A 21030-nucleotide genomic window follows, 5' to 3' on the forward strand; every position below is an offset into this window, starting at 1 on the left:
CCCTCCATCTGCCCAAGACACACCCTTCACTGTCCAGCACATCCTTGATGCTGGCCTTGGTGATGATGGCGTCATCACATTTGAACCACTGGTCTTTGTGCTGCCGGATAAAGCTGGTGTAGTGACCACTCTCCAAGGTCCCTTGATGGTTCACAACAGCAAACAGGGAGTATCTGGTGTAGAGGAAGGAGGACAGGACAGCTGACTGATGGCATCAACATCCCCCAAGCAGCAAGGGCTGCCAACTAGCTAAGTGGATTGCAGTGTGCAGTGTGCTGGGAACTGGGGCCTGAGGGCAGGAAGCTGGGTATGGCTCACTCTGTTCCCTTCCAGGTCCAGCTGGCTCCTGGAACCACACACACTTAGTACAACTGGTGGTAACCATTAGTGGAGGTGACTGTCACTGTCCTATTCATTCCCCATTTACACACGCCAGTGGCAAAGACAGTCACAGATGGAATATGGCCATATTAAACATGGTGAAGGACAGAGAGAGCTCCCGACAGAACCTCACTCATACCAGAGGTCTGACAGGTCTCCCACTGGGAGGGAGTTCAGAGGTGAAAGGTTCCTGGATTATCTGGGTGGGGGTTTGCCTACACCAAGGGCAACAGGGAGCCTGCCTGGAAGCACATCAGTAGCCAGGAGACTCAGGAGTACTGCCAGTGCTATGCCTATCTGTCAACTCCTTCCCCACGCCCAGTACACCCAGCCACCCACACCACAGGCCCCACATACTTGTTGTCATTGTTGAGACTGTCTGTGGGCTGCTGGTACTGCCCATTCATCCTGCTCTCTTTGCTGTAACAAACAGCAACAAAACTCAGTGTAAGTCAGAATTCACCGAAGAGACCCAAGGTTCTAATGATTATTCTCACTATGCAGATGCTCTCCTATTCTTCCAGCAACTCTATTTTAGATAGAAACAATCCCCATGTTTTGTGAGTTAAGTCCTGTAGTAGAACAGATGAGCCACAGGGTCTCCCTGACTCTGGGCCACAAACTGCCTCAGAAGCTTCTGAGCTGCTTTGTGAAGGGAGTTTTATAAACAGTATGGGGTGAGTATACTCCTCCTTCCAAAAGTGGAGAGTGAATTAATTCCATTTAAAATCTTTAAAAACAACAAAGCTATTTCTGCCATCACCAGTGCTTCTGGTAAAATGGGAAGAGGAGCTGTACCAGAAATGAAAAGTTCCAAGCTTTAATACTTTGTTTTAAAAATGTATTTAGTACAGGGTTTCACTACACAGATCTCACTCTTAGTGATCCTCCTGTTTTCAGTGTCCCAGGCACCAGGATTAGAGGTGCATGCCACCATGCCCAGTATCAATCACCTGCTCAGCGCACCCTGAGGGCAGGGCCAACAAGCACTCTGGCGATTCTACCCAGTCCCTGCTCCTGTCTAAACAGCCAAGCTTTAATACTTTCTTTACCCACTGCAAATGTTAGCAGAGGACATTTAGATCTTAGTGACTCCGTAAGATCTCTGAGACCATTCTTTCAGAACAGCTTCACTATCTTCCTGGACGTTTAATGTCAAGGGTAGGCAGACTTACTTCCCAGGGGTGGGTTGATAACTGTTATCATTTGTGTTTAGGTGTCCTCCCAAAGCCTCATGCAGTCATGGGGCAGCTTCTGGAGTTTGTGATTATTCTGGGTGTGGATGCTGCACCTGCCCTAGGGCAGGTAATTTACACTTCAATGTAAGCAGGAAAGAGAAGTTATTGGCTTGAGCTGCTGCTGCTCCTCCCTTTGCTCTTGTTCTCAGCCGCAGTCTTGAAAGGTTGCTTTCTGCTATGTGCTGCTCTGCCTTGGACCCAGCTGAATATGGACTGAAACCTCCAGTAACTAACTGTGAGCTAAATAAACCTCTCCTTCCTTCAATTTGAGTGTCGGATATTTATCCCAGCAATGAGAGAAGAGTAACTAAAACAATAATAATAAATTCTGATGGTCAGATTACACAGTCAACTGTGAACCACCGGGACAGGGCCACTATAAGAACCACACTAGGAAGAGATCAATATTGAACAATAATCTACTTGAGATGGTTTAATAGGTTAAAATGTAGCCTCTAAAAAGGTAACACCTTGAAAAAAAAAAAGGGAATAAATAAATGAATAAAAAATAAAAAGGTGACATCTTGCATCTCAACCCCAAAATGATCTTTATTTTTTTTTTATTTTTTTTAAACATTTATTTATTTATTTATTGTGTGTGTGTGTGTGTGTGTGTGTGTGTGTGTGTGTGTGGCCAGCTCAGCCCACCAGGGGGCGAGGCTGGCTGGCATGTGGTGCTGGGGGATTGAACCGCGGTCCCTGTGCTTTGCCAAGCTTGTTCCAAGTAGGTGCTTTAGACCACTGAGCCATCTCGTCAGTCCCCCAAAATGATCTTTACAGATTACAGATGTTGAGACTTTGCTGGATTATCTGGGTGGGCTCTACATTGAAAGATAACTTTTTTATGAGAAAAAAGCCGAGAGACCAGACAGACTCCAGAGGAGGTCCTGAGGCCAGACAGTCAGAGCAGTGTGTGTGGCCATAAAAAGATCTGGTGCCCCACGTAGATAGAAGAGGCAAGGAACAGAACTCTGCCTGGACACTCAAAGGTGGGTCCTCTTAACACCTCCACTTTGGATTTCTGACCTCCAGAACTATGAAAAAATAAGCTTCTGTTTTAAGCCTGTACATGTGTGGACAGGTACCATAGACCCAAACACATCAGTAGGTGGCATGCTTTCTTGGAGGGTTACATTTTAAAGAGATCTATGAAAATGAGGATTTAAAAAACAGGAAAATAAAATTCACACCTTCAAAATCAACTACATTTATCTATACTCCAAAATCCATTCCATCAACTAAAACACTGACTTTTCACTGATCTCATCCAGAGGAGATTCTGAGTTTAAAAATTATTAGACAACTGACTATTAGAGACTTGAGTTGATTATTAGAGATTATTACGCTAAGCATGGTGGTGAACACCTATAATCCCAGCACCCAGAAGGCTGAAGCAGAAGAGTTATGAGTTGGAGGCCAGGCTGGGCTACAAAGTGAGTGTGAGGCCAACCTGTAAGACAAGCAAGACCCTGTCATAAATAAGTAAATAAATATTAAAAGGTAGAGGAAAAAATTCAAAGCATGAGCTGCCTAAGAAAAACCAATTCACTGAACTGTGTCTTGCGTTAAGATCAAAACAAATAACTAGGTTTGGGAAGATGAGATTTATATTATCAGGTAGGTAGGCCAGCCAAATAGCTTAATGGATTAAAGCGCTGTCAGGCAGGCACACGGGCCGGGGTTCGATCCCCAGGCCTGCCACGCCGGTCCTGCTCCCAGGGAGTGCTGAGACAGCAATTGAGACTGGGCATGGTGGTGCACGCCTATAATCCCAGCTCTTGGGAGGCTGTAAACAGGTGGATCACTAGGAGTCCAATCTAGTAGTGAAACCCTGAACACCCTGTAAACCCTTCCCTAAAAAACAAAAAAAAAAAGTAAATCAGGTAGGCTTGCCCCACCCTAGAAAGCTGGTGCTCAGTAAAGACTGCCTCAGACATCCCTGACCCCAAGATTAGGCTGGAATCAACACTGTCCTACCTGGAGGCCATGAAGGGTGTCATGTCCAGTTCCAGGGGAAAAGACACGTATGTGGTGATCTTCCGCCTCAGCTTAGCTGAGTGCTCAAACCGCTAGACACAGTGGGAGAGAGAAGAGAAAGCCTGAGTGACAGCTCACAAGTGTGAAACAGCCCCTCCATGGGTGCTTCTCTGAGTTTCTCACTTGAATTTCCAAACTTCTTTTTGGCTCCTTTTGGAGCTTTCAACTCTTAATTTACATAAATACTATTTATGGGATTCAAGTTCAAATCTTGAAATGACAAACAACACAAGTACAAAATAGAAATGTCACAGCAGAACTCAGGAAAGTGCTGACAATATACCTATAGCCTATGGTACAAAAATGAAAGCACTACTCTCCTTTCACCAAACAGGACACTCCTCTGACTAAGGAGTACTAAAGCCAGCTATCATGATAGGAAGTCTTTTTTTTTTTTGGCAGAACCAGGGATTGAACTCAGGCCCTTGCGCTTGCCAGGGAAGCGCTTATTCCACTGAGCCATCTCCCCAGCCAATAGGAAGTCTTTTAAAAAGCATTTATTAAAGAGATTATAATGGCTGGCCAGATAGTTCCGCAAATTAAAGAGCCTGCGTAGGCAGATGCAGGGACTGGGGTTTGATCCCCGAAATGTTGTGCCGGCCCTGCCCCCGGGATGTGCTGAGATGTTACTGAGACTAGGCATGGTAGCACGTACCTATAATCCCAGGGCTTGGGAGGCTAAAAACAGGAGGATCACCACAAGTCTGATCTGTGTAGTGAGACCCTGCAGACCCTGTACTAAATACATTTAAAAAAAAAAAAAAAGAGAGATGATAACCTAAAGAACACACCACAGAAATGGTACATGGTTCCTCAACCCTCAAAAGTTTATAATCCAAACTTTCTAGGAAAATGCCTGCAAAATCCTGGACTACATCACAATATAAGGGTATTTAAATGGAAAACTTGCAGAGGAAGATTTGGAAGAAGTAAACCTTTAAGACCTTCAAAGGCCCTATTCCTAGAAGTGGTTCACATTCTATGTTTATCAGGAAGCATGTATTATTATTTACTTGGTATAGGGTCTCACTATGCAGCTTGGACTCACAGTAATACTCCTATTTTCAGCCTCCCCAGCGCTGGGATTACAGGTGCGTGCCACTACGCCCAGACTTGGTGACCGGCTCAGTGAGCCTGGAGACGGGGCCAGCATGTCATGTGGTGCTGCAGATTGAACCCCAGTCCCTGTGTTTGTCCTAACAGTTACTTAGTCTGCTGAGATATCTTGCCAGCTCTGTATTATTATTTTTTTAGGGGTTGGCACAATAAACCTCTCAGTGACAGGGACAAGGGGAGCTATGAGCATGTTACCGCCAGCCCATGTGCTGCCTTGTACAACTGGCTCGCTGTAGCTGTAAGGCTGTCATGTGGCATACACTGGAGCCACCACACAGCTTGTTTTCTGGAAGACTCACTTTGAGGTGAAAGCAGGCCACTATGGGTAGCTTCTTCATGGTGAGCTGCTTGGTGGACTCCTGGTAGCTATGGCAACCGCTGCACTTGATCTTGGCACTGCTCCCTAAGTGCTCTGGTCTGGTAAATCTACAAGGCATGAAAAATCATGATTTTAAGAAAACAAGATGGGAAAGATAAGGGTCAGAAAAAAAAAAAAGACAAAGACATTTATTACTTCTGCTGGGTTAATTTCCCCAATAAAAAAAACCCAAGCCTATGGTTAGTTTCATGATCAAAAAATGAGAAACTATTTTCTTCTTTATCTTCTTTAAGCATTTCATTTAAATGTGCCTTTGTTTGTGCATTTCATTTACATGAAAAGTCTGAGGAAATGATAATAATTTCCCAACTGCCATACTGCATTACAATTTGTTCCAGAATAAAATCTTTATATTTGCACAAAAACTTTACACTAATGTTTAGAACTGTCTTACCATAGCAACCAACAACTGGAAATAACCCAAACCACATTTAGTAGATGAATATTTAAACAAACTGTGGCTCACCATCTCATGCAACTCACCAGAAATCAAAAAGAATGACAACTTGGTATTAAGATGGGTAGGAACAGCCAATCCCCACAGGTTACATGTTTTTTTTTTGTTTTGTTTTGTTTTTGGCAGAACTGGGGATTGAACTCAGGCCCTTGCACTTGACAGGGAAGCACTTATTCCACTGAGCCATCTCCCCAGCCCCTACATGTTTTATAATTTCATTTACAAAACATTCTGACAGCTGCAGTTTGTGGAAAGCAGTTTTCCATTGCTATGGTGGACAGGATACTGGGGGAGGAGGAAGGCGTGGGCAATCGTGTCTGGCAGGGACCCCGTGGGGACAGAGAAGCTGTGCTATGGCTGCTGACTGCATCAGTGTCAGCACCCTGGCTGTGGCAGGCACCTCTGCACTGTCCTGGTAAACTGGGTGTAAGATACACATGAAATGTGTGTACTCTTACAACTGTGTGGGAACCTACAATGATCTCAACATAAAAGGTTTAAATTTCAAAAATTCAAATGTGTAGAAAGATGGTCATTTTTTAGCAGTGAGCCAAGATTGTCATAAGAAGGCTGTGTTAGGTCAGTAAGCTTTTTTAGCTTAGATGGTAGCTACTGAGGATGAACTACATACAAAACAAAAATGATGTGTATGCCTAAGTTTAAAAACAAGTCTTTTCACAACCAGCTATGGAAAGACATTAGTTATCCTTTGGAAAGGTTACCCCAGGGTAGGGTAAAGGCTGCTCTGACCAAAGCCAATCCACCTGATGACTGGCTTTGTGTCAAGTCTCAGAAGGACATAAAAAGGACCCTTTGCTTTTAAGCTGGAGATGGTCACAATCCTTGCAGCCTCCTGGGGCTGCCAGAGCAGGTACCTGCACAGGTTAACTCCATGAAGTGTTCTTCTTCAGTTACCAAACTGATTTTACTAAAATTTATGACTACATTGATTTGTAAAGATTCCCTTGGACAATGGTTTTGGCTGTTTGCTTGTTTTTCAAACCAAAAATCTAAAGCCCCACTTACTATCTGGACCTAAAAGTACAACAAAAAAGGTCAATTTTAAAACTCTACACATGCAACTCTGCTGATTGTGCAGTAGGATAAGCAAAGAAAAACCCACACCTCCTTCAAGTAAAATTTCCACTTGGCAGGAGCTTCCCTGTAGTGACTCTCATTAATGCAAGTGATGGGGTCCAACCTTACTACCTGTCTAAATCAATGACATTGTAAAAGAATAAATTAAACAATGTCAGTGAAGACCACCACAAATGTTTAGGTCACCTGCAGAAAATGCCACATACACAGGGAATCAGAAGACCTCTCGGTTTATACTTGGGTGTAAGTCATCAGCTGCAAAAGGAAAGGAAGCTTCAAATTTTGCTGTGGTTCTGAGTTCACTTATGTGAGGGACGGTGGGGGAGACTGTGATACCGATGAGCTACCACGCAAAGCTCACAAAAAGAAATACCTAATCATCATGCCAAAAAGGCAGACTAGTGACAGCTACTGCATATCCACTACAACTAAACACTACCTTCTCAGTGCTCTATCCCGGACCTTAGAAAGAGAATGCTGCCCTGGTCTGGCCTTGAATGTAGGACTCTGTGCTGACCAGTCACAACTTCTCCACAGCCCACCTATAAGAAAGATGCAGCGTCCCCTGAGCAGGTGGCCTCACCTCCGCAGGCAATCCGTGAGTGTTGTAGTACCCGATGCATGGCTTTCCCCATTTACCACGCTGCCCTCGCTCCCTGGACTTAAGGGCCAGAACGGGGTGGAGGAGCCAGGCAGGTCTAAACTGATGTCCCAGAAGGGGTCTATGGTAGTGGAGACTCCACTGCAAAAAAGGAAGTGAGAGCATGAGGATTATGCACTATAGCTCTGAGGCAGCCCCCATGTCCCAGTGGCACCTCAGGCTGTAGTGTTCACATGAATACATCTTGTGCTCCCCAGGAGGCCTGAGGGAGAGACATGTACAGCACTGGTGAGACAAGAGAAGCTCTTTAGATAGTTTGTAAATCTGGGAGATCATCTTCATTCAAGAACTTCAGTAAACTTCTGGAATCCATGGCCTAAAAGCCGTGAATCCCTAGATCTTTCTGGGTCTGTGAAGGAACTGGAATGTCATTACCCAGAAACGGGGCACCTCCACCCTGGGTGATAATACATGCACACATCATGCCAAGCATGTACCCACCAGGCTTGGTAGCCCCTCAGAACATGGAAGGCTGAGCTACATAAAGTCAATTTAAAAGGGAACTCGATGAGATACTTAACAATGAAAAATTTGCCACCAATACAGAAGACAAGGAGCTCTGACCAGCTCAGGGCCAAGATGCAAAATGATCTTTGCCATATAAAAGAAAATAAAGCTGGATATGGTGGCATACATCTCTAAGCCCAGGACTTTAGAGGCTAAGGCAGGAGCACTGCTCCAAGTTCAAGGCCAGTCTAGACTGACAATGGTAGCACACTTTTTCTAGGCCCTCACAAGGACAGCAGGTGGCACTCCGTTATTGACTCCGAACAACCTTAGTTGATATAACATTAGTGGATCAGGGTTTTAGGAAACTGAATTGTACTAAAAATATTAGCATGTGGGTAGATAAGGGTTGACCTAATGCACCAATGGACCTTTCTCCTGGTTCTCAAGCTTGATGTGCTAAGCAGAAATTTCACCTGCAAAGAACTGGGGATGCTATATGCAAGCAAGGGGGGAAAAAAACCCATAAAATAAAAATGGAAGCATGTATGTAAAAATTATGCCATCAGTGATCCAGCTTTTCCTGAAAGAATTATTTTGATTCCAAGTGCTGAGAACTGACAATGGTGTGATTGTTTAAACAATACAGGTGTCTCAACTGGTGGCTGCTGCATGTGCTGCACTATACAAAAGCCAAATAATCCTGTGACCATCTCCAAGGAGTGTCAGAGAACACTGAGTACCATCTTGGCTCAAGGATCTTATTTTATCTTATCTTTTTTCTTTCTTTCTTTGAGAAAGGGTCTTGCTATGCATTTTGGGCCAGCCCTTGTGCTTACTTTTATAGCCCAGACTGGTCTTGAACTTTCAGCGATCCTCCTGTCCCAACCTCCCAAGTGCTGGGATTACAGGTGTGCACCACTACACTCAGTTCCAGGGCAGGGAGGTTCCAGGTCTGGCTTGGCATATGGGGCCCGGGACCGAACTTGGGACCCTTTGCTTGCTGGGTAGGTGCTTATGCCTCTGAACTATCTCCCCAGCCCCATTCTTTTCTTTCTTTCCTTAGATTAATTTTTAAAACTTCTCAGGGCATATTTTGGTTCACTGGGAAATGCACCACGATACTGGTACAGTCCAAAAAGGCTGATTCTGTATGTTGACTGGCCACACTTACTGGCAGACTTGGCAGGTGACATCAGACTGCAGCCCACCTGTGAAGATCTGGTCAATGATGCAGTTGCAGTGATTAGGGTTGTTCGCCTTCTTCCCATTGTCATCACCTGGGGACAGAGCAGGGGTTTGTGATTAGACTGTGAACCACCAAGTCAGCAAACACAAAATTCCCACACCTCACCAGAGAAGCAGGAAGCCAGGCGGGTGGGCACTCTGAAAAGTCCATAAAGATGTACACAACTTCAAGAGAGGCTTGGCAGAGCAGCTTGCTGTTTAAATTTGATGAGGTAACTGAAAATCCGGATTTCTAATGTTACTTTTCTTTTTTCTCTAAGGTGTTTTAGCAACAAAATACATCTAATGCTCAAGAAATCAACAGACAGACAAGAGACTGGGCGTAGTGGTGCATGCCTGCAATCCCAGCTCTTGGGAGACTGAAAAACAGGAAAGATCACTAGGAGTCTGATCTGTGTAGTGAGACCCTGTACTAAATACTTAAAAAACAAACAAACAAACAAAAAAGAACTCAGCAGGTAAGGTTATGGATTCCCTTTTTTGTATATGGAGTAAGTGAATAAAAAGCTTTCAAGTTAGCCTAAAATGGGTCAGATATTCTATGAAACAACATCTATCTCCCTGTTAATGTGATAAACTGGTATCCTTCTTCAAGGAAGTCTTGCAACTCTGCCTTGCCTTCCTGGATTCCTGCATCCAGAACAGCTAGATCTCCCTGTGAGTCTGAGAAGCTCAAGGTCAGCCTGAACTGCATAGTGAAACCCTGTTTCCATAACAAAACAAACTGGATAGAAGGGTACTGCCTAGAACTAGCTGTAGATAACCACAAATAACCCCTGGGTAAACCAACAGTTAACCAGGTAACTTTCATTACCTCAGCAGAGTTCTCAGGTATGAGGTGGAACCTTATATCCTCAATATCATAGAGGACCTGAGTAAGAGTGAAAACCCTGACTCCCTCCCAGACCTACTGAATCACACATGGAAACCTCAAGTTGACAACCAGGTCCAAGGAGGGACCATGGTCCACCATGCTGCACTACCCCCACTGAGTTCTGAGGACAACACATGAAACTTTCCTCCTCCTAAAAGACATTCCTTAGTCTTACCTGCAGGTCATTTTCAACATAGGGACTCCACCATGAAGGGACAGGGAGGGAACCAACTGGCACAAGTCATTTCCACTGAGCTTCCCACCCCAGGAGTTGCTATATCCCCAAACTACCAATACTCCTCAACCCTCAGGGACACCGTCCTGTGGGGCCCAGCTGTGGTGCTATTATGAGAGGACTAGACTCTGGGTCAGGAAAGCAGTAACAGAGCATAGTACTGTCCTCTGCCCTACTCCAGAGCAGCAACTGGTCCTTCTAGAGGTCCCTCAGGGGAGGATAGTGGTGATCAGTAAAACTCAGAAGCCTCAGGCCTGGTAACCCAGAGGATCCTCACAGCAGCCACAGCAAGCAGAGGGCTGTAAGGTTTTGCTGCTCACTATGACAGGCCCCAAAGGACCCCCACCACCATGCTGCTCTACCCCCACTGAGTTCTGAGGACAACACATGAAACTTTCCTCCTCCTAAAAGCAAACTACAAAGAATCACCTTGAGACAACAAGTATAGCATTTTTCCTATTGGAAAGGAAACAGGATTATGCAGCCTATAACACACAAATCAGAAGTGTTCCCTACACGATTTTGCACAAATCCCTATCACCACGTTGGTGAAGGCCACTCACCTTTGCAATGCCGGTGCAGGACGTCTAGCGCCGCGATGAGAAACTCATGCGCATCCTGCTGTTCATAGCCTGCCAGGTGGCGTGCGTGGGTCCACACCAAGTGCAGCAGCTTGTATGGGATGTGTGGAGACCGGTGTCCAGAATAAAACTTGAGAAGGGAGAGGGAAAACTTTCAGGAACAGGTGCAAAGTACCTTTCTTAGAAAGATAATCCTAAATCAAAATTTTAAGAATAATCATGAGTAAAAAAATGGCATGGTAAGCAATATGCTGTTACTGACAGACTAGCAGTATAGCTCAGTGGTAGAGTGCCTAGTTCAAAGCCCAGCATCAAGGAAAAAAGTCACAAAGTTAGCTTTGTTCTTTCAGGCTCCAAAAAGGTCCACATACTCACACTCACGGAAAACAACTGACAGCTGTCAACAAAGCAGCAGCATGACAGCAAGGAAGCAAGAATCTCATTTTCATTTCAACAGGATATTAAAAAAAAAAAGTATGTATTATATATATATTTAGCTCCAGAATTTATATTTTTAAGACAATAAAAGGGGAAAGGTGGGGAAAAGCTGTAATTAAGTATTCTTCATTAAAAAATCCAAAATTCAAAATGCAGCTGGGGAGATAGCTCAGTAGAATAAGCACTTGCCTGGCAAGTGCAAGGGCCTGAGTTCAATCCCTGGTTCTGAGGAAAAAAAAAAAAAAAAAAAAAAAAAAAAAAAAATTCAAAATGCTCCATAATCTGGAGTGGTTTTGTTGTTGTTGTTTTCACTGTATTGTGTACAGGGTCTCACTACATAGCTCAGACTCATAGTGATCCTCCTGTTTCAGCCTCCCCAGAGCTGGGATTACAGGGGTGCACCACCAAATCTGGTCTTGGTGGCCAGCTCAGTGTGCCTGGGAGTGGGGCCAGCACAGCATATGGTACCAGGGATTGAACCCTGGACCCTGTGCTTGCCTAAGCAGGTGCTTAGTCTGCTGAGCTATCTCGCCAGACCACTTGAAGTTTTGAGCACACAATACATTTTGGAGTATTCATTTTTTTGATCAGGGATATTCAACAATAAGGTCTATGCACATACTCTAAAATCCACAACACTGAAATCTGATATTCAGCCTGCATGTCATCTGGTAAAAAGAATTAGGAGCACATATCAATAGACAGGATGAAGAGGATGACCCAGTGAATGCACCGTTCGGTAAATGCTCACCTCAAGAGTAATCTGCCCAGCCACCCTAGGAACTCACTTTTTGAGAGTTTTAGGCTGTTACAGAATTTCTGTAAACATGCAAAGTTTTCATTACTATAAAATACCTAGAATAGATTATATGGTAGAGAGCCAACAAAAAGGCCAAATTTGTAAACAAATAGCAAAACACTATGTATGATGGAGAATATTCTCACAGACTAAAAATAATCAATGGAAGCCGAGTATCCTTTATCCAAAATTCAAGGAAAAAGGAGGTTTCTGATTTTGGAAACTTTGTGGATATGTAACTTTATAATACAGGGTGGGACTTGTCTAAACAAAAATACAGTAGCCTGAAAGTAGTTTCATTAATACTTCTAATGATTCTATGCATGAATTAAAAGTTTTTGTACAGTGAACCACCACAGCTCAGGTACAGAACTTTTTAGTTGTGACACTGTGCTAATACTCAAAAAATTCAGATTGTAGAGCATTTTTGATTCTCAGATTGAAGGCACTCAAAATGTGCTCAATAAACAAGACACTGGGGGGCTGGTGAGATGGCTCAGTGGTCTAAAGCACCTACTTACAACAAGTTTAGCAAAGCACAGGGTCCGTGGTTCAATCCCCAGCACCACATGCCAGCCAGCCCCGCCCCCTGGTGGGCTGAGCTGGCCACACACACACACACACACACACAAATAAAATTAAAAAATAAATAAGTAAATAAATAAATAAACAAGACACTGAAACTAAAAATCATGTCCTTTATAGCAAAACAAAAAACATGTGACAGTGATAAACAGAATATGTACACATAAAACACTAATGAGAGAAATTAGGACCTAAACAAATACAAGTCAGATAATGAACAGAAATGCTAGTTTTCACACACAAAAAATCTGTATATAAACAAGTACTGTGGTTTTATTCAACACCAAAAACTTTAAACCACCCTGAACTGAGAAGTGTACAACCACAATGTGATATAGTTCCTACTTAGCAACACAAACCTTTCATACAACACATTGGGAAAGGCAGGGCAAAGGAGAAAGAGACTCACGCTCCTTGAAAATGAGGCATGAAAGAAGACTGTCCGCTAACCTCCCTGAGCTCTAGAGTGGCAGACACAGGACATAAATCACCAGCATTCACAGAAACTGATGTCGTCCACAGCTGACTCTGCCAAGCCTCTCTGAGCTTTCTCTCCTGGGCTGGCAGTGTGCCTCCAAGTCAGGCCCCTTATCCTTACCTAGCATTCTCTTTTGGAAAAACTGTGTCTTCTATAATAACTGCACATCTTATATATTTACTTGCTGTATAGATTCTGAAAATTAGTCTGCCTTGTTTATGGTCAACTGTATTTTTTTTTTTTTTTAATTTTGTATTTTATTTTATTTATTTGTGGCTGGCTCAGCCTACCCTGGGGATGGAGCTGGTATGACATGTTATGTGGTGCTAGGGATCAAACTGTAGTCCCTGAGCTTGCCTAAGCTTGCCTAACCAAGCACTTCACACCGCTGAACTATCTTGCCGGTCCTGTATGTTTTTTAAAAAGGTGGAAAGACAGTAGTTTCCAAAGCATTCCATGACAGCAGCCAGAAGTACTCACCTCCTGAAAGAGCGAGGACATCTCACACACCAGGCAGGAGCTAGGGCTCTGCATCTCACAGTGGTGCCTATCGGACAGGAAGAAGTCCCGAAGGAGTGGTGTGTGGGTCAGAGCCTGGACAATGCAGTTCATAAAGCACGTGTTCCCAAGGTTGATAAGCCCTCGCAGACCTAGGCAGGAAGCCAGAGAGCAAATGTTACTTCTGCACTGAGCTACAACACACAAGGCTGGATCCCAAGGGCTTTTGGGTCTGTACAATAAGTCACTTTCTTTTATTCATGCATTCAAGAAAAAAGGAAGAGCAAGAAGGGATACAGTAGCTTTTCATTCCCCCCCCCCCTCTGGTACCAGGGATTGAGCCTAAGTACTGAGCTGCATCCTCAGTCCTTCTATTTTTGAGATAAGAGTCTTGGTAAAAGTTACCCAAACTAGAGCTGAACTTACTGTGTCAGCCTTGCAGAGTATTTCCTTAGTTGTATACCATTTGTACTTTAAAAAAACAGAAAACAAAAAACCGGGAATCAAACCCAAGACCTTGCACTTGCCAGGCAGGCACTGTGCCACTGAGCTATATCCCCTGCTCTTTACACCATTTTTGTATGAACTGCATCGAGGAATGTTCACCACCATCATTCCCCCCCATTCGGCCACTGTGTATTTTTTATAAGAAGAACCAGCTCAGAATAGAGCCAAAATGTTTTTTAAAACATTTTAAAATGGATTTCCTCATTCCTGTGCAAACATCTTACACACTGATGCATCTTTTCTCTCCAAGATCAACCTGCCAGAATAAGAATATACATGAGCCCTATGACACTTATGGACTCTCAGGGCCATGGAGCAGGGATGGTCTTTGCTCATCATCCCTTTGCACCCCAAGCCCATGGCAGTCCCCATAGAGATCAGGTGCTCAGACCTGGATGTTGAGCAAACTAATAATGGCATGCAGTTAGGCAGGGCTTACAAAAACCTGTGTTGTATTATTAAGCCCTGAGAAAGAATTCCGACTGAGTGCAAAAAAAGAACACTGCTCTATGTGACACCCTCCACTCACCTATGGTACAGTTGGAAGTTATCTTCCTCCTTTTTGGGTTGTGTTTCAGCAGTTCCAGCTCTCGTTTGGTTGGTTCCCAAGTTGAAAACTTCTCTCCAACACCTAAGAAAATGAAGGACAGTTTCAAGTCCTATTGGCTAAATTTTCCTTGAAAGTGTGTTCTAAAATAAAAGTTACACTGTACCAGCTTGGATTTCAAAGAAAGGCACCCATATCATCAGGGGTTTCTCTTAGCAAATATCTTATGAATACGCCATGTTTTCTGTCCCAAGGAAACCATTGCCCATTGAGGCTATCCCAACACTAATGCCAAAAAAAAATTTTTTTTCATAATGTCTTCAATTCCTGACTGTAGTACAGAGATTACAGCTACCCAGCAGCAACTCAGATGAAGGATGTTTCAGCTGATGAGTGAAGCTGACAGGAAGTACACTCTTGAGCAAACTAGATCCAGTTGCTGGAAAGCTATATGCTATAAAGAATTGAAACAGAAGACATTAAGAGGAAAATGCTAATAGGAATCATACTTTACCCTAATACATGCTCTATTCCCTGAAGTTCTAGTACCACAGTCTCTAAAATGTTTGCATTCAATGAGATAGCATCTTATGGAGAGATGGAATGGCAGAATAACCTTTGAAAAGAATTCTATTTTAGCTGGGCAGGGTGGCTCATACCTATAATCCCAGCACTTGGGAGCCTAGAGGAATAGGACCACTGTGAGTCTGAGGTTAGCCTGGGTTACACAGTGAACTCAAGGCCAGCCTGAACTACACAGTGAGACCTTATCTCAAAAAAAAAAAAAAAATTCTATTTTAGCCTGAGATGTACATTTCTTAGCCCCATAGTTTAAGTGTCCTGATCAAAGAAATATATGTAGTTATAATGTTATTACATCTTTGAGGAGGAACACAATACATAATACAAGTTGGAGATTTTTCTCCAGAAATGATCTGTTAAATATGAAATATTTCTGATCACTGAGAGCACCTGTTTTATTCTTCTGTTTTCAAAAACTGGGGGTATTTTCAATCCAAAAAAAGACAAGAATATATTAAGCAGGGACCAAGTTTATGGGCTCCTTTTGCACACAGTGATGGGTCTTGCTGCTTGAGAGAAGGTATTCACCCATTAACTAGGGCTGACCACAGCCAGCATCCTTATTAATAAGTGAACCACTGTGAACCTGTGGGAATTAAAAATGAAGGGGGAAAAAAAAAAGAGAAACCAAGGAGAAAAAGAAAGTGGCTGCACAATGCTGGAGCGCTTCTGACTGCACAGCTAACAGAGGGCACATGAGAACAGGGAAAGAAACAAGCAGCCAGCCCAGATGGGCACCCCAGCCACAAAGCACCTGTCAGGAGTAGGCTTTGTGCTGGCCTGTTCTACTTCCCATCTGGCAATGTCACGCTATAGACAGAACCAGCACTACCCAAATGGTTTAGAACTTTACAGGAGTCTAGAATTCAGTTGGTGAAATAGGAATAAGATACATTTATCTTCAACATTACTGCAGAGAAGATGCTTTTTGGAACACCGTGCTGCTTAGGGCAAACCCACCAATGGGGACTTCTGGGGTTCAAGGAACCATCCCTAGAAGAGATAAAAATGTGAACCCACTGTAGCTAGACTGGGTTCAGCTCCAGGCTGCAAACTTGCCCTTAATGGCAGAAAATAGCTGTTTCTGGAGTGTTTTTTTCACTTCAGCAGAGCCTCTCATGACTGTGTCCTGGGCACCTGGGTGGCCTGCAACTCCACCCACCTCTAACTTTTCCATCAACTCTAACCTGACTTGTGCAAACACACTTGCTGCTTCTCACCTTCACCTGGTTTCTGGTACTCCGTTTTTGACCAAGTTCTGCCCTCAACAGACCTAAAGGAACCACAGGATTAAGGGGCAAGTTGAGGAGGTAAATTTAGGCAGAAGCCAACCTTGCAGCTTGGAAGCCTTCTGCTGTTCCTCTTTGGCAATTATTTCCATGTCTTTGTCATAGATGTAGTCCTGGCACAAAAAGCAATAAATACCTCCATACGTAAGGTCAATGGCTGCAAAGAGAGGAAGGCAGAGACAAAAAATTTAATTCAACACAAAGCAGTAATACTTCAGGACTCAGTTAAACATACTAGTAAAATGATATTTAAAACATGAGTGAAATTCTACTTCATATTTTTGGTTCATAAGGATTCCAAGGTAACAATGTTTTACTAATCAGGAATTCCTGATAGTATCACAAAAAGAAAACCAACAGCTATTTGCTGCTGCTGTTGTTTTGAGGGACTATTAGGTCCTCATACTCTAAGAGCAGAAGTAAAATTGTTTCTATCCAGACAACCCTGACTTCTTGGCCCACAGCTGCCTGTTACCCCTCTGCGCACAGGTCTTGTGCACTTTCTCAACTGCACCCTGCATAAAACCAGGACCAGTAGTACCTTGGCTCCTAATCACTTTAACCTAAAGATAAAATCCACTGAGCACCTGAAGATGCTCTCCTAACTTAAAAAAGGATACGGGCGTGCTTAAATTCAACAAGCATCATCATAGATGTAGGAGAGAGTGCAGGAGAGCAAAGAACATAGACTGAGCTAGGAATAAAGGCACATACACCTGTATTCCCAGTACACACTCTGGGAAGCTGAGGGAAGAGAATTTCAAGTTTGAGCCCAGCAACTTGGTGACTTAGTGAGACTCTCAAAATGGAAGGGAAGGAGAGAGAAAGGGAGGGAAAAGGAGGGGGAGGGGACTGAGGGGAAGGGGGAGAATAAGGGAAGGAAGGGGAAGGGGAAGGGGAGAGAGAAGGAGAAGAGGAGGGAGAGGCTGGGAATGTAGCTCAGTGCAAAAGTCCCTAGGCTTAATCCCCAGATTAAAAACACAAAACAGATAGTATAACTAGAATTAATACCAGTTCTGCCACTTGCTAGTCACATATCTTTCCTTTTTTTTTAATTTTTTTAAAATTTTTTTATTTATATTTATTTATTTATTGTGTGTGTGTGTGTGTGTGTGTGTGTGTGTGTGTGTGTGTGTCTGTGTGGCCAGCTCAGCCCACCAGGGGGCGGGGCCGGCTGGCATGTGGTGCTGGGGGATCGAACCGTGGTCCCTGTGCTTTGCCAAGCTTGTTCCAAGTAGGTGCTTTAGACCACTGAGCCATCTCTCCAGCCCAGTCACATATCTTTCCTAAGTTACTCCACTTCTCTAAGCCTCAGTTTCCTTTCTGATAATAATAGTACAACTCATAGGTCAGTACGATTACTAAATTACTAAACAGAATTTAAGTACAACTCCTGATAAACATTTAAAAATTTGATTTGGGTGGTTTTTTGTTGTTGTTGTTGTTTTTGTTTTTTGTACTTTGTGCAGGGTCTACAGGGTCTTATTACACAGATCTGACTCAATGATTCTCCTGTTTTCAGTCTCCCAAGAGCTGAGATTAAAGGCTATACCACCATGCCCACTCTCAATTGCAGTCTCAGCAAGCCCCCGGGGCAGGGCCAGCATAGCATGCCATGGATCAAACTCTGGGGATTGAACTCTGGTCTCTGCAGCTGCCTAAGCAGGTGCTTTAATTTGCTGAGCTATCTGGCTGGCCCTTAAAAATCAGTTTTATATATTTTACAAAGAATTTAAACATATCAATATTTGATGGAAAATACCTGTTCCATGATATGCCAGAGATGTTTGATATTTAGACAGGGTAAATCAAACTGCATATATTGCAGGTTAATACTTAGCTTCTCTTCTGGAGCGTTAACAACCTAAGTTAGCAGTTCAAAATTGGAGAAAAGGGCTGCAAGGCCAGCCAACATTTTGGCCCTAGCCTTTCAAGGTCAGTGAAGACTCAGCATATAGGAGAATCTGTACTGTTAACAACATGTAACTCAGTTGTGCTCCAAATTTTCTGATCAAGAAGATTATGGAGCCTAAGAGGAATGTGATCGATGATGTAGTGTGCCTGGGGAAAGTCACATGGAGAGAAAAAAACATTCTCTCAGGCTTTCACAGAGAGCAAATTGGTCAAGCAATGGTAGTGACTCATCCACATGGCTGACACTGACAAAGAATCTACAAAGTGAGGTACACGGCTACAGGATAAATCCTGAGGGTACTTGACTGACTTTATCAGATATAAAAGCTACATTTCTTGTTATACAGGTCTTGCTTTATCTTCGTCTTAACCATCCAGGAGAAAAGTATAAAAACAAGGTATATAAAGTATAGCCATATTAATATGATGAGCTGTAAAAGGCTAAAGTCAGTAACTTCTGAGGATAACCCACTAATATTATAGAATGCTAGACAGTGTTGGATTGTTTAGCTAAATTCAAACACCTATAGTATTTAGATACCAATAGAATATCCACCTCTGACAGGACAAAAAAAGGATACAAAAGAAAGATCATTTTGTATTTATATATACAAAATAGGATATATACACAGCTACTTTCGCTTAATTCAATGAGAAGAGGTGTACTAATAGCGTTTGGACAGGATATCCTGCTTCTTGTACTATGGATAACTATTAAGAAGATAACGTGCAATGTATTGATTATTGAAACTGTCCTATTAATCAGCTTTGAAACTGTCTCATTCATATTTATTTCTCAATAAAAAAAAAAGAATCAGTTTTATGGTAAGAGTTGTTCCCTCAGCATCTGTGGGGACAAAAAAAACTCCTCTCAGATACTGAAACCTGTAGCTGCTCAGGTCCCTTACCTAAATGGTATATTCTCATACTTACCCCTTCACCTCTAGATAACTGTTAAGAATCATATAACTGCTACATCAACAAATGTTACACTGTATCATTTAGGAAATGATGACAAATTGTGTCTGCACATATTTGGGACAGATACAGTTTTTCTCACAAGCATTTCCTGCAGCCATAGATGGAAGGCCAATTTTACTTCATATCTTGAGTTACTAAGACTTAGATTAATCATTGGCGGATCATTAAATTCTTCTAAAGCAGACTTACCAAAACTCCAAACAGCAATCAAAAACCCCATAGCTACTCTTTGCGACCCTGAAAAAACTGATAAAATCCTAACAAGTTATCTCATAGTCTTCTTCAGAGCTACTACAAAGTACTTGACAAGTTGCTCACACTCCTTAGCAGTAAGCTCCTGGCATGTGGATGATGGGAGCAAAATTTTATCAGATACCAGAGAGTGGTAAAATACCATCTGACTTACTGTAAGAATGGGAATTTTCAAAGAAGTAGAGATGTTCAAATAACATATATAAAGCACAGAGCTCACAACAAAAAAAATACTAGCACAAGGGCCAGCCAAATAGCTCAGTAGATTAAAGTGGTTGCTCAGACAGATGCAGGGGCTGGGAGTTCTGATTCCGCTGAACATGTTGACAAGGTGCCAAGACCACAACATGGAGTCAAGTCTCTTGTACATGGTGCTGGGAATGTCAGAAAACCACACACAAAAGATTGAAGCAAGATCTTTATCTCACACCACATATACTAACTCAAAACAGACCAGACATAAGGAACTAAGACCATAAAAATTCTTAGAATAAAACACAAAGGTAAATATCTATGATCTAGAATTTAGAAATGAATTGCTAAGACTTGACACCAAAAGTATCGACAACAAAAGAAAAAAGTACACAAAGCCAAACATCTAAACTAAAAGTGTTGTGTACTGAAACATATCAAGAAAGTGAAAAGAGGAGCCAGGGAGATGGCTCAGTAGAATAAGCGCTTCCCTGGCAAGCGCAAGGGCCTGAGTTCAATGCCCGGTTCCACCAAAAAAAAAAAAAAAAAAGAATTCAAGCCACCCTAAATTGCATAGTGAGACCCTGTCTCAAAAAGAAAAAAAAAAAATCAAATCGATGTGGGCCAGGCATGGTGGTGCATACCTGTGATCCCAGCCCTTGGGAGTGTGAGGCAGGTGGATTATCCCAAGTTCAAGGCCAGCCTTAATTACATAACTAGACCATCTGAAAAAAACAAAAATATAGGCAGGCCAGATAACTCGGGATTAAAGTGGCAGGGATTGAGGTTTGTTACCCGGTGTGCTGTTCCAGCCCTGCCCAGTGATTGAGACTGGGCATGGTGGCATGCACCTATAATCCCAGTGCTTGGGAGGCTGAAAACAGGAGGATCACTGCGGGTCTGATCTGTGTAATGAGACCCTGTAAACCCTATACTAAATACATAAACACAAAAACAAAAAAAAATCATTATGGGGAAAAATGTGGCATGGGAGAAGGCAATCCTTGCTTCAACAAAAAGACAGGCTAGGTTCATGCTGCAGCGCGGCAGACTTCTACTGCTGGCATGGACAAGGCTTTGGGTTCCACTCCAGTGCCAAAAACAAAAAAAAATAAGTAGAAGCTGAGTACTGGGCAGTGTTGATGAAGCACTGAGAAGGAAGTGAGGGCAGACAATGGGGAGATAACTCAGTAGAGTAAGTGCTTGCCTGGCAAGC

At 43.0% G+C, this 21030-nt stretch overlaps 1 protein-coding gene across 1 annotated transcript in view; it reads right to left on the minus strand.

The window, feature by feature from the left end:
* Nucleotides 1–21030, minus strand: part of Usp22 (ubiquitin specific peptidase 22) — a 34541-nt gene that overhangs the window by 917 nt on the left and 12594 nt on the right. Inside the window, exons 3-12 of the mRNA XM_004640339.3 lie at nucleotides 16519–16632; nucleotides 14587–14688; nucleotides 13533–13702; nucleotides 10735–10882; nucleotides 8989–9094; nucleotides 7290–7448; nucleotides 5072–5198; nucleotides 3597–3688; nucleotides 739–801; nucleotides 24–173 (exon numbers count right to left, since the gene is read on the minus strand). Of these exons, the coding sequence (XP_004640396.2) occupies nucleotides 24–173; nucleotides 739–801; nucleotides 3597–3688; nucleotides 5072–5198; nucleotides 7290–7448; nucleotides 8989–9094; nucleotides 10735–10882; nucleotides 13533–13702; nucleotides 14587–14688; nucleotides 16519–16632 (1231 nt within the window). The remainder of the gene's footprint in view (nucleotides 1–23; nucleotides 174–738; nucleotides 802–3596; nucleotides 3689–5071; nucleotides 5199–7289; nucleotides 7449–8988; nucleotides 9095–10734; nucleotides 10883–13532; nucleotides 13703–14586; nucleotides 14689–16518; nucleotides 16633–21030) is intronic.

The sequence above is a fragment of the Octodon degus genome, unplaced genomic scaffold (assembly GCF_000260255.1).
Source record: "Octodon degus isolate 3935 unplaced genomic scaffold, OctDeg1.0 scaffold00122, whole genome shotgun sequence".
NCBI classification, from domain to species: Eukaryota; Metazoa; Chordata; class Mammalia; order Rodentia; family Octodontidae; genus Octodon; species Octodon degus.